This window comes from Pyrgilauda ruficollis, unplaced genomic scaffold (genome assembly GCF_017590135.1).
Source record: "Pyrgilauda ruficollis isolate IOZ18807 unplaced genomic scaffold, ASM1759013v1 scaffold24, whole genome shotgun sequence".
Lineage (NCBI taxonomy): Eukaryota > Metazoa > Chordata > Aves > Passeriformes > Passeridae > Pyrgilauda > Pyrgilauda ruficollis.
This window is the reverse complement of record NW_024523648.1, coordinates 18,073,122-18,086,647: the sequence shown is the minus strand read 5'-3', so window position 1 is coordinate 18,086,647 and position 13,526 is coordinate 18,073,122. Positions and strand designations below refer to the sequence as shown.

At 37.3% G+C, this 13,526-nt stretch overlaps 1 protein-coding gene across 1 annotated transcript in view; it reads left to right on the top strand.

The window, feature by feature from the left end:
- WDR64 (WD repeat domain 64) overlaps positions 1-13,526 on the top strand; it is a 58,305-nt gene that overhangs the window by 12,672 nt on the left and 32,107 nt on the right. Inside the window, exons 9-10 of the mRNA XM_041470051.1 lie at positions 1,877-1,956; positions 8,188-8,327. Of these exons, the coding sequence (XP_041325985.1) occupies positions 1,877-1,956; positions 8,188-8,327 (220 nt within the window). The remainder of the gene's footprint in view (positions 1-1,876; positions 1,957-8,187; positions 8,328-13,526) is intronic.

Here is a 13,526-nt window from a genome sequence, read left to right as displayed (position 1 = left end):
AAATATTCTTGGTTTTATTCTTGAATGAATACAGTAACTTTGGATTTTATGAGTATTGCATGTCTGTTGAGGATGGGGAAAGTGAACAATGAAACACTTTTAGATTGTCCAAGGTCACATACTGTGTCAGTTGAAAAGCTGAGAAATCCCGTTTGCTTTTGTTGGGAGCTTTGGAAAAACAGAATTAGTCAGAAGAGAAAGAAGACTAAGTCTACAGAGCCAAAAGTCTAGTCAAAAGATTAGATGCTACTATCATATACTTCAGTACAGAACATAAACTGCAACAATCTTGGTAGTTCTTTCTTATTTCACACTGGCTATAGTTGCATCTCCAAATGCAATAAATGCATATCTCTAAGCAGTTTCTCACAGTAGATAGACAAGTGAAAAAATACACAGCTGTTAAAATGAAATTAATAGTCCTAAAAATACCTATAGATCAGATCACTTGGAAATGTCCATTTAATAAATAACTAGTTTAAAAATATGATTTACTGGTTCTAACAAAAGAAATTTCCCCAATTAACTTTGTGGCAAAGGATTGTTTTGGTACTCAGAGGGATGCAGTGCATCTTCTCTCTTATGGGACTTAAGTTTGTTTGTCAGTAATGGCTGATGAACAGCTACAATATCTTCTTGTAAGGTATCTAAAATGGGAGGTATGGATATGATCACCAGATGCTTCTGTTGCAAGGCCATGGCTTGGGCAGGACTTCACAGTGCCAGAATCCCTTATTCCCATTGATCTTGGCATAGTATCAAGACTGTCCATTGAACAGCTAAAGGACACTTATAGAGAAGTATAAAAGGTGAAAAATCCTTAGGAAATCTGTTAATCATATATTTAAATAAATTGATTGTTATTTTGTCCTGTCAAGAGAATTAAGACTTCTCTGTTACAGTTCTGAAAAGAAATCTTTTCTCCCTCTAAATAATAGGAAGCAATCAGCCTTTTATTTACACCTGCCTAGAAATAACAAGCCCTTTCATTAATTCCTCGAAGTTTCCAAAGTCTTTTGTCAGATTTACTGCAACCCCCATTTATGGTTTTCAATATTAATGGCTACTTTAGCCCAGAGAAGATTAACTAGTACTTGTCCTAATTTCAAAGGAAAAAATTTAAAGTATTCTCATTTAGTTCTATACAGCTTATTAACACTGGCAGTCATTGTTTCCTGGGAATGGTAGGTGTTAACCCTGCTATTGCTACATCCAAAAGCAATAAAATATTCACTCATTAGTAGCAATGGATGAAACTTGGAGAGACAAGCAGAAGTTGCTCAAAGGATGGGTTTAGAAGAGACGCTGAGTCAATTTCAGTCTGTGTTGTCTGTTTGAATTCCCATGCTTTAGCAGCGAACGTAGTAGAATAACTGTTGAGTTTCAGATACTTGTGATATCTTCATGTTGACATACAACACAAAATAGATGTCATTAATTGTACAATACATTATAGAGAAGCAACAGAAAAGTAACTGCACTTACTTAATGTAACTTAATTGAGATCACAGTAGACCTCCATGAAACAAGCAAACACAGTTTCTTTGGTAGTGATAAACTGCTTTAAGCACACAAGCTCGTGTGCGGCTTACTTTGGCAACAGCTGCCATTTTAGGAGTCTGTTTGGAGTTTGCCTGTTAAAAGATTCAGGTGTGCTGATCGGATATTTATTTCTTTAATGGAAAGTGCACTCTGTTCCTTTTTTGTTGATGCCAGTATCACTCTAAGTCTCTGTTGCAAATCAATTTGCTTTTAACATGAGATTGCATACATTATACAAACAGCTATTCTGTATACTACAGAAAAATAAGATAAAATTAATATAGACTGTATTTTCCAAATATTTCTCACATGATTGTTTTATTAATGATTGCAGACCTGTAAAGGAATTTTCTGTCCCAAAAGGAGTAAATGCCTTCACATACTGTGGAAAGGCAAAAGTCATTGTCACTGGAGGTAAGTATTGGGTTTTTTCCAAGAGATTCTTCTTGGAAAATATTGCGAATTTTTTTATTCGCATTAAATAAGATCAAATAAAGCTGAGTTAGCATCTTAAGAATTTCAACAATGGCTTCTGCCTACAATTAGAGGAAACAGAGGCCTTGCTTTTAATTTCTCTCAGCCCTTTTCTGAAGAGATATACTTCCTGTCAGGAATCTGTCAAGGAGTCCATCTGGGTTTGATGCAAGTATTATTTATATAATAAACCAGAAGAAACAGTATGTTCAGCTACTCTAAGATATGTTTCCAAGTCACCTTGACCAGGTTATACACGTTATTCCTTGCAGTATCAGCAGATCTTCCACCCTATTACTCTTCCGCCATCCTTTCATATCTTAAGCAGTCACATTGGCCCATCTTAATACTTTCCATTGGTCTCTGTGGTCATGTTTCCCCGAAGTGTTACTGTTGGTTCTTTCTGCCACAGCAGACTGCAGAAATGGCACTCTTACATCCACTTCTTCCCTGTTAGCCAATAATTTTATGGGCCTGTCTACTGCAGTGGTCATGTTTGATGCTGCAGAAAAGTTGCTGGAGTATGGCAGCAACCTTGTTGATATATTCTGTCTGATAGGGTGGCACCCTCAAGTGACATTGATGATGCTTTTCTTCAAGTCTTTATTGCTTAAAACTTTGTTAAAAATTGCAATAGCAAACATAATAATTCTTACATCTATATATAAGAACTAAAAAATGGCCAAGACTCTGCTGTCCAGCCTTGATAATATACATGGCAGTATATGGGACATAATGCAATTCATGTTGAATTGTAACAGTTTACCAAGAGGAAAAGTGTGAAAGATATCAAAATAAATATCAGGCAGTTCTGTTGATTTTCTAGGCAGAAGATTTAAAGGAAAAGCTGTAGAAGAGTTATTAGTGAAAATTTTGAAGCTTAGCCTTGGAGGAGATACTGTTTACACTGATTAACTTGTCACAAAAAAAAGTAGTCTGGAGAAATTAATTGATGACAAAGTAGGGAGGTCCTATTGAACAAAATGTGGTCACTATTTCCTACAGGTATAGGAGGATTCTGCTGTAGTAATAAAACCAGGATGAAGTGTCTGAATAGGAAAGAAGGTCACAAAGGAGCTAGAGAAAGTTTATTTTACACACTGAAAATTCTTCTTCTGGAAATAACAGAAAAGAAAAATCAGATAAACTTTCTAAGAAAATTATAATAGCTGTGGTAGGCCAGACCAAAGGTCTGCCTAATGCACTCAGCCCACTTTGTCAGTGACCAGCAGTAAACACTTGTGTCACAGGTCAATCATGCAAAACCACTTGCCCTAGGCATGTATGCTGGCTCTGTCTTGCTGATATGAACCATATTTGAGAAAGATTAGTTGAATATAGAAAAGTATATAGAATATGGAAAAAGGGTGAGGGAAGGGACCCATAACAATCATCATGTCCAACTCTTAAGTGAATGGCCCATAAAGTGATTCAATCTTGGTGTTTATAGCAGCAGGCTCTAACCAACTGACCTAAGCTCTAACTGCACCATTGTGCAGAGATTTAAAAAGTAGAGAAATTTTAAAACCTAAAAAAATTACAATTAACAAGGAATGCCACTGACGTCTATTAGAGCAAAAATTAGAACAGTGATATTCAGGAAGAGTCTTCAGAATAGTGGCAATTGCAGAAAAATATTCTCAGTTTTAAATGGAGCTTGGATTTTTGAAAAAGTTAGGTTGCATACTTGCTTGTGATGGTTGGAGGACAGACTCAGAATGCAGGAGCTCCTATCTCATCTCAACAAATCTCAAATATCCCTAATCAGGATATTTTAGAAGCAGATGAGTTTTCTCCACACTGAATTATAATTTGTTTTGACTTCGGCTGCAGAAAAGTACCGAAAGTACTTGAGCTGGAATCCTGTCTTGCTTGCTCACCCACCATCCTTCATCTTGTAATTGAAGAACATCCTCCTTCCTCTCATCCTCATTCCCAAAGCTTAGCCCTGCTGCTCCCCTTGAATATGAAAGGAAATTATTCCTGACCTGTATTACTAAGAGTCCCAGAGCACAGTGGGAATGCCTGTCCAAAGACAAAGACAGGGTGGGGTCATCTCTTTCAATTTCACTGTGAAGTTAGATCAGTCATGGTCTACTGTGAATTTAGAATAATGCTACAGGTCTGGAGAGATCCCTCTACTAAAGCCTTCAAAAGCTGAGCTTTAGAATTCTGCGCTCTGTTAATGGAATACACTGCTCACAATGGCACAGCATACCATCAGGCTGGAGCACACTATGTTTGCCTCTGTATCTTAAAAGTCATCTCACTCTTAACTAATTGAAAAATACACTTTGATGATCCAAATCAATGACAGATTTAAACTATTTAAAATTAACATAAGCTAGTCCTGTTAATTAGGGAGCCTGCAATTTTACCTGTAATATACCCTAAAAATGAGAGTCCATAAGAGGTAAATAATTCAGGAATCATAATATATAGATTTCTTGGTGACATGTTCAAACATTTGTAAAAGCTATGTTTATTTGTCTCATGCAGCAACTAACATAAAAGAAAAATCCAGCCTTTGATGGCAGGCTAGCTTCTAAAGTATTCATCAGGGGTAAATCTGCTAAACATTTTAGTAAGCCCCAACTTAATGTTATTTAGGTGGGTGCTTATAGCACAAATGGAATGTTACATACTGTGATGAATTGTCACTGTGACTATTTTAAAAGTCATATTTTAACATAGTCTTTCATTGTTTATTTGTATTTGATTATGCTTATGAGTTTGTCAGTACTATGACACAACCTAATTTTGTCTTCTAGATATTTGAAACTTATAAAAATGAATAAGATAAAAACAAACATAGTACTGAGTTTGCTTTTCATGCTTAAGGCTAGATTTCAATCAGTAAAATGATAAAAGCCTGACAGTGGCCTAAAATATGGAGCCCTTCTCTGTGTAGCATGTTGCATTAATATTACACTGAATGGTAAATTTACATGTTTTTTTTCTTATTCTATATTAATTTCAATTCCAGCTATGTCTTAATCATCACTTCAAGGAATGACTGCAGTTAAAATCTAATTAGGAATGCATATAAAAGCAGGAGATGATCAGTTTTAAATGATACATCAACTTCTAACCCTATTACTTCTTCAAATCTGGCTGTTTTCCTGTGAGCAATGAACCAGAAGAAAAACTATTAGTGATTTCTAAATCTAACAGTAACAGATTAAGACTAATAAAATGAGCTACACTGTGCTTGTTCAGTTTCCTTTGTGAATTCGTGGAACAAGTGAAGCACATTTTCAGGAATTCCTAGGAATCCCAGTGATAGAAGTCACCAGAACTTCTCTAGCATTAGCTGTCAGAAGCATGGCAAACTCTTTTGTATGATGCCATCTAAATTTAAAAAGAGCATACAAAGACAGACAAGGAAGCACAAAGAAAAAAATAAAACAGAGACATTTGTCAGTATGACAAACTAGTTCCTCAGATGTCAGACTGTTCTGAAAAGTTTTGCAGATACTATAGGGCAAGATTATTTACAAGACAGATTTGAAGGAAAGACAAGTTTTTTTAAAGGTTAAGGAGTTTTCTGTGTAGGAGTAGCAGCCTAGAAAGAAAACAGGAGGTATATTTTTCATTTACAGTCTTTTGAGGATTCCAGGCTGATCCTAGTATTTCTCCATTCAAATACGTTATTGTTCTCAAGTGGATTTCAACACCACTGAAAGGCAGACATCTCAGGCTTGTAATACCACACAAATTGCAAAACTGTGTCAGCAAGAGAGACAGACAAAGCATCACACATTCAAAGAAATTATTTGAGTCCATAACATCTAGTTAGAATTCAGCTGTGGTTGTAGAATCTAGCTTTTTAAAAAACCCTAAACATCTGGTTTTATAATTGTTTGTCATGAAAAGGACCATACACAACTGCATCTGTTTTGATTTAAATCACTGATTTTACAAAATCTTTTTAAATTGCTGTTGAATAGATCAACTTCTTCAAGCTTTTCCAGAATGTGCTTGGTACCCAGACTTTCAGGATTCTGAATCCTGGAGGCATATTTGGAGCATGGAGAGAACAAATGTTCCAGGAAATGTTCCAGGATAGCAGTGAATCTTAGGGCCAATCTGGCATTAGCCCAGAAAGAGAGAAGAGAGCACATCAACTATAATAGAATCTACCATTATCTTCACATCAGTAAAAGGAACTAAAATGAATTCACTATTTCACATAAAAAGCAAACAGAGTTTTTTAATGTAGGGAAAGGTTTTCTTCCCAAATGTCACTTGATCTTCCTGTTAATATCTGAAGTAAATTACATGTGTTAAGTGATTCTACTCTTAAAAGAAACTCTGTGCCAGAATTAAAGGGCACTATCCTCCTCTTCAATCACTGCTGTCACTTCAGGAATATAAAGAACAGAGAAGTCAGGAAGACCATGAAAGGTTCTGTTTCTCAAAATGGCAGCCAGCAGGTAGTCAAGTTGATCAGATATTGTCAACATCTTCTTCTCAGTTCTCCATCATCTTAAGACATGACAGTTTCTGTCTGGGGCTGGTAAGGGGCATATTGTTGAAGCAATGTCTGTTCCCTCTGATATTAAAACCAATCTCACCAGTCTCACTGGAGGCTTCTGTATTTCATGTCCTTCTTGATGGGAGGTCTGCAAGCTGAGTTTTACTCCCATGGACTTGTTTCACCCTAAACCCTGACCTGGTCACAGGGGTTCTGCTAATTTACAGGACATGTCTGGGACAGCCTAACACAAACTCAGAGGAAGTGAGCAGGGATGTTGACCACATTCTGAAGTTTCCCCATCCAAAAGGGCTTTGTAAACCATTTGCTCAGTTATAACCCATTTAGGCTACTTTCTGCTATGCTTATAGCACATACAGATTGCCTAGGGTACTTTTGCCTAGAAAAGAATCTTTTCCCCTTGAAGTTTCAAGCCAGTCAGCTACTTACACATGGCCTTCCTTTCCTGTGCAGAGGTTATCCCTCCATTGTGCTGGTACAGCTGTTTGCATAGTTGAATTCTCAATCACACTGTGAAATGAGCTGGCATAAATCAAAATGGCTTTCTGTTGTAGCTATTTTAAAAGTAGATCATTCCTTCAGTGAGCGTCTCTCATTTAGAGAGAAGCCACATAAACAGTGGAATCAATTTAACTGAGAGAACAATATTGTTTAATGGAGGAAAAGGGAGATGGGGTGCTCCTAAACAAATCACATCTTGCTGCATTAAGAAGGAAAGGAATAGATTTCTGTAGAGAGAAATCGAGAGACTGTCTAATGACAGTAGGTTGAACAAGCTGAAGGGAGATTATTAACATAATTGAGCTGAGCGCTTAACATAATTGAGCTGGTTCTCTTGGGACATATACTTCCTAGTCTATGGGTTTTTTTGCTTTTTGCTCTTCAATTTAAGCTGAGAGAAAAGTAGAACTCAAGCAGAAGTTTAGACAAAATGTGGTTGTTTCTTTTATTGTATGTCAAAATAAACTGTTCAGCTAGATGCATACAATTCGTACAATTGCAATATTTGCCAGGAATTAAAAGTTAAAATAAATTTTTAACATCCTTGTGTTTTGAAATATTTATAGAACTATTAGCAAAATAGTACCAAACATTCACCTATAACACAATCAAAGATTATTCCTTAAATTGTAGGCAAATTCAAAGTTTTAACATATAAATAAGTATGAAATACCTAATTCTCATTTACTTTACTAGAAACTCAATCATCAGTGGTTACTTTTTTCTGTCTGCCATCAAATTCCATGCCCAGTCCTTTCTGGATGTTCACCTTCTTCCATAAAGGAGGTTATCCCTTTGTGTCCTGGCTAACTGAACACAATTTTATTTTACATTTTTCTAAATTACATCATTGAAGGAAACAAAATATGAGCCACAGTTGTATTTCTTTTAAAGTACTCTGCTCCTCTGGGACTAGTCCACATAGTCTCATTCAGTGTCCCTGCCATTCCTTTAGCAAAATAAAAAGGCTTTGAAAAGCTAATCAGTTGTGCATTTTTAATATGTTTGTGGTTAAGCAATGAAACATAAGCTGCAATCCAGCCCTTAGAATGAAAAATTCACATCCTTATGTGGGAGTAGTCTACCAAAATGAAAGGACAGACTTATGAACACTAAGCTTTCAAAGAGACTATTCAGTCTTTCTGACTACATATTAACTTCTTTTCTTTCAGGTAATGACAGAATCCTTCGTTTGTGGAATCCTGTTGTTAATTTTAGTCCTACAGGGAAGCTATTAGGACACAAACATGGTATTGTGGAAATTGTGACAAATGAGAAAGATCAACATATTATCAGCCTTTCCTGTGCAAAGGTAAAACACTTTACTTCTGAACTCCAAGGAAACAGGGCTGGAAGAAGAATCCAGATAAGTCCAGGCCTGTCAGCCTAACCTCAGTGCCCCACAAAGCTATGGTACAGAGAATCTGAAGTGCAATCACACAGCACATACAGGACAACCAAGGGATGAGGCCAAGCCAGCACAGGTTTAGGAAAGGCAGGTCCTGCCTAACTAACCTGGTCTCCTTTTATAAGGTGACCCACCTAGTGGGTCAGGGTAAGGCTGCAGATGTTTTTTGCCTGGACTTCAGCAAAACCTTTGGTACCGTCTCCTATGGCATACTCTTGGAAAAGCTGTCAGCCCACAGCTTACATAGGTTTGCTGTGTTAAGAATTGGTTGGATGGCCAGGCCCAGAGGATGGTGGTCAACAGTACCACATCCAGTTAGTAACCAGTCTCCAGAGGTGACCCCACAGATTAGTTTGTTCTCATCTTATTGCAGGTCTTCCATACCTTCTCATGGGCAACTCCTCACAGCACAGCCAACAAACTCCCAGTCACCTCCTGACCAGCTAACCCACTCTTTTACAGCACTCATCCTTATTGGACACAGCTGTGGCCTATTAAGGGCAGGCCTGTTCCTACTCTTTGCTAATTAGTACAGCTGCAACTCCTCAGACGTGAGATTGCCTTTTGCACTCTCTCTCTTCTTCTACATTCCATCCCCCTAAAAGTGTTGGGTCTAGACCTGTTCAACATCCCTATTGATGATCAGGATGAGGGGACCAAGTGCACCCTTAGTAAATTCACAGAGAACACCAAGTTGGGGGTGTGTTGATCTGCTGGAGAGGAGGAGGGCTCTCCAGAAGAGACTGGATTGATGGCCCAAGGCCAACAGTATGAGGTTCAATAAGACCAAGTGCCAGATTCTGCACTTCAGCCACAACAACCCCAGGCAACATTACATGCTTGGGAAAGAGTGGCTGAATGCTGCCCAGCACAAAAGGACTTGGGGTTACTGGTCAACAGCAGCTGAAATTGAGCTGGAAATAGGCTGATGTGGCCAAGAAGGCCAGTGGCATCCTGGTCTGGATTGGCAATAGTGTGGCCAGCAAGACCAGGGCAGTGATCGTCCTCCTGTACTCAGCACTGGTGAGGCCACACCTCAAATCCTGTGTTCAGTGTTGGTCCCCTCACTTTAGGAAGGGCATTGAGGTGTTGGAGCATGTCCAGAGAAGGGCAATGAGGCTGGTGTAGGGTCTGGAGTGCAAGTCCTACAAGGAGCAGCTGAGAGTGCTGGGGGTGTTTAGCCTGGAAAAAAAAAAATAAATAAAAGGAGGCAGAGGGGAGATCTTATCACTCTGTACAACAGCCTGAAAGGAGGCTGTAGCCAGGTGGGGATCAGTCAGGCTCTTCTCCCAGGCAACTAGAAATAAGACAAGAGGAAGTGGCCTTACACTGTGCCAGGGAAGGTTTAGGTTTAATATCAGGAAGAATTATCCACAGAAAGGGTTGGTAAACATTGGAATGGGTTTTCCCGGGAGGCGGTGGAATCACCATCACTGGAAGTGTTAAGAAACAACTGGACGTGGCACTTAGTGCCATGATCTGATTGACAAGGCAGTGCTTGGTCAGAGATTGGACTCGGTGATCTTGAAGGTCTTTCCAACCTAAATGATTCTGAGATTCTGTGAAATGAATGTTATAAATTGAAGTAGAAATCTATTTTGGAGTAAGTACTTCTGATAGTAATTTGTTATCACTTCATTTATTTTGATAAAAAAAGTTTAGCTTAAAATTTCCAAAATATTTTATGTTAGAAGTTCCACAACTATAGTGGAATTATTTCACATATTATCTTCACAAATGTGACAAAAGAATGCTTACAATAGTAGCTATTAACATTCTGATAATTTCTTTATCAGATTACTTTAGCAACTGGCAGATTTAAAACAGAGCCTCTAATCGAATGCTTCATTCAGTAGTGATCACCTGCAAAAATTTCATACAGTTGTTTTGCACTTCTTTCTTCCTCTCAGCCTACTAAATCCATAGGTGGAGTTTTTCTGGTGTATGTATATATCATGTTGAACTATTGATCTCTTTCTAACCAGTGTCTTTTACAAGGCTTACTGTTCCAAAGCATTGACCATAAACAGGAATGCTTATTCCACCAAATATTGCAAGATTCTGCTGGAAAGAGATGGGTATACGAGAAGTGATTGGTGGAATCCTAGTGTTGGTTATTTATATGATTTGTCAAAATGAGACTTCTCAGGAGAGAATAAAAACTTCTATAAATATGTACAAAAATAAGAGAGAAGCCCCTGAAGGAGTAGTTGTGAATGGCTATAGAACTCTTTCAAGGCGGTCCAATGCAATATTTTTGATATTTAACACTATTCAATATCCTTATTAGCATCTGCAATGACGGAGTGGATAGGATAGGTACTAAATTAACCAGTTACACCAGACTGGTTAAAGCTACAGGTCTTGAGCAGAAGTATTGGAGTTCAGAATCGTCATTAAAATTGAAGGTATGATCATGAAAAATAGCTTCTATAAATCATTGAGGACCTAATGTAATTAGTTTGCTGAGGTGTCCTTCCATCTCAAAGGTCTCCAGATTTTTACTGGGTTATGTAGGAAATATTGCTGAACTATTTGTCCTGCTCGTGCCACTCCTCTGCTGTAATTGCTTACCACTGCTCATTATGGTGGCACTAAATACCTCATTTTCACTTTTTTAATCTTATTCTTAAAAACCCCTGCACATTTCTAAAATTAATACTAGCTGAAAATAAATTATCAAAATTTCCCATGTTCACATAATCCTGGAGCCATAACCCTTACCCCTTCCTCACTTCTATAAATCTGTATCTGTCTGTTCTATAGATAACTCTGTAGCTTTGCTGCAGGCATACATTACTGTGAATTAAGGAGGGTTTTGGCAGATAGCCTCAAGTTATACCTGCAGGAAAAATGAAGTAAGATGTAAGACATGACTTAAGGGGAATGAATGAACATTAAGATACTTACGAAAAAGCAACTGAGAATGAAGCCCCTAGGGCAGTAAATGTAGAAGATCTTTTGAGGGCCCTTCTGGGCTTGTCTATGATGCAATATGATGATTTATGAGAAAGAAAAATCTATTTTAAAAGTCTCCAAGTATGTGGACACGTGAACTTAACTAAATATAGCTGAGTAGTGCCAATGACATCCATAAGACCACTTGTAGCTGCAAATGAGTATATGAAAGTTTGTTTTAATTGAAAGCCATGTGTGTTTAAATAGTGCAGTGAGTTATATAAGGCTGAAATTACACTTCTCAAAAAAAGTTTTAAAAAGAAATAGACATAAATTCCTAGGCTTTCAAGTGTCAGATGAATCTTGTGGTCATAGTGAAGACTGTATCGAAAAAGAAAGAATCTCTCTCAGAGGAGTCTAAAGATAGATTTTCAAATAAAGTGCTTATCACCCTGTACCTCAGATATGCAATCTAAAGAAGATATATGGTATACCAAATAGCAGAGGGAGGTCAGCTATAATAGGATTGCTTCCAACCTGCTTAAAGCACATTTGTGTTTCACAGTCAAGATCCAGGAATTAGGTAAAGGTGTGCAACTTCTCAGAGAACTTATAATGATACTTTAGCATTTAATTTGTTTCCACCTAAAAAACAAATACCAGCTTGCTTTTCAATCTGCCTATCATAAAAAAATCAAAATAGTTTTCTCTGTTTTGTTTCCATCTTTCAGTGGCTGTGATGCAGGAAGCAAAGGAGAAGCAAAACAAGGACAACCGATATATCTTTACTGAAAATAAGTCAGAGACATATCAATTATCTCATAGAAGCATTGTATCCTAGTGAAACAAAATCTCTTTATATAGATTTTACAATAAATGTTTGACAGAATAGCAGAAGTAGAGGAAAAGCTTAGGAAAATTAAACTTTTTCAAAATTAACACCTTTTTGAAATACTTTTTCAAAACCTTCCCAAAATTGAATTTAACCTTAACCATATCAGCTATCCATATTAAAATAAAAGCTTTTTTATTGTGCCACTGTCAACTGAAGTTGCAAAATAAGGTGAAAAGTAGGGAGTAATTTTTTATTGAGATCTGCAGTTGTTATCTTTGTTATGTAATTGTTACATTTGAAGATTCAGACTGATTTTAAACTTTATGGCTATTTTTCTTGAACTATATTGAAAAGTTCCTTGTCATTGTAAATATACTTTTGAGCAATGTAAAATGTGCTCACAAGAATGTCTCTGCAGCCTGTATGCAACTAATTCATTCTATGGCGTTCAAAAGTAAGGGGTCACATTGGCTTTTGGTCTCAGATTTGTGGTGCAGCAGTACATTGCAGTCTAAAGAAGTATTGGCTGAATTAAGGGCTCAAAACCTGCAGTGGATGGTTTAAAGATACCACAAATCTTACACATCTATTACAAGAGTACTAGGCGATTTATTTGGTGTTATTAGCCTTATAGTTCCATACTACAGAACGCAAATATATATTGTGGTTTATACAAAAATGTAAAAATTAACAAATCTGAAACCGTGGTTTCATGGCACTAGGGAAAAAAATTAGAGATCAGAGGAGATTTGTATTATGGTGGAAGAGCTAGTTTAGAAGATTCTTAACTCTAACAGTCTGAACATACCAGAGCATGAAAAAGAGAATAGGTCCCAGGAGAAGGGGAGGGAGGCATCACTGCCTCAACTTTGTGAGGTGGAGTCCAAAACTGCAGATCACTCAGCACACCTTGGCTCTGTGCAAGCCCAGCTCAGCAATAACAAAAACGTCTCTATGTTATCAACCTGTGTTCAGCACAAATCCAAAACACAGCCCCATACCAGCCACGGGGAAGAAAATTAACTCTACCTCAGTCAAAACTAGTACACTTCACTAGATCAGTTCTGCTTCTGTCAGCCGAAGAAACATCTGAGCAGTGCTGTCTTCTTCTTGGAGCAGACTTCTTGATTTACTCTGTGGCATTTTGGGCAATATGCAATACAGCTTTCTGGAAAGCATTAAAGAAACCTCTGTGATATTTAATCTAACTGAAAACAAGTTGTCCTGAGCCAGTAATAACAAAAAAATTAAGGAACAATTAAGGAACTATTTTGGAATTTGAATTCAAACAATTATTCTATTTAAGAAAATGAAGATTTCTTTAACTATTCCAGCACATAAGGATTTTGTTTGCTCCAACATTATAAGGA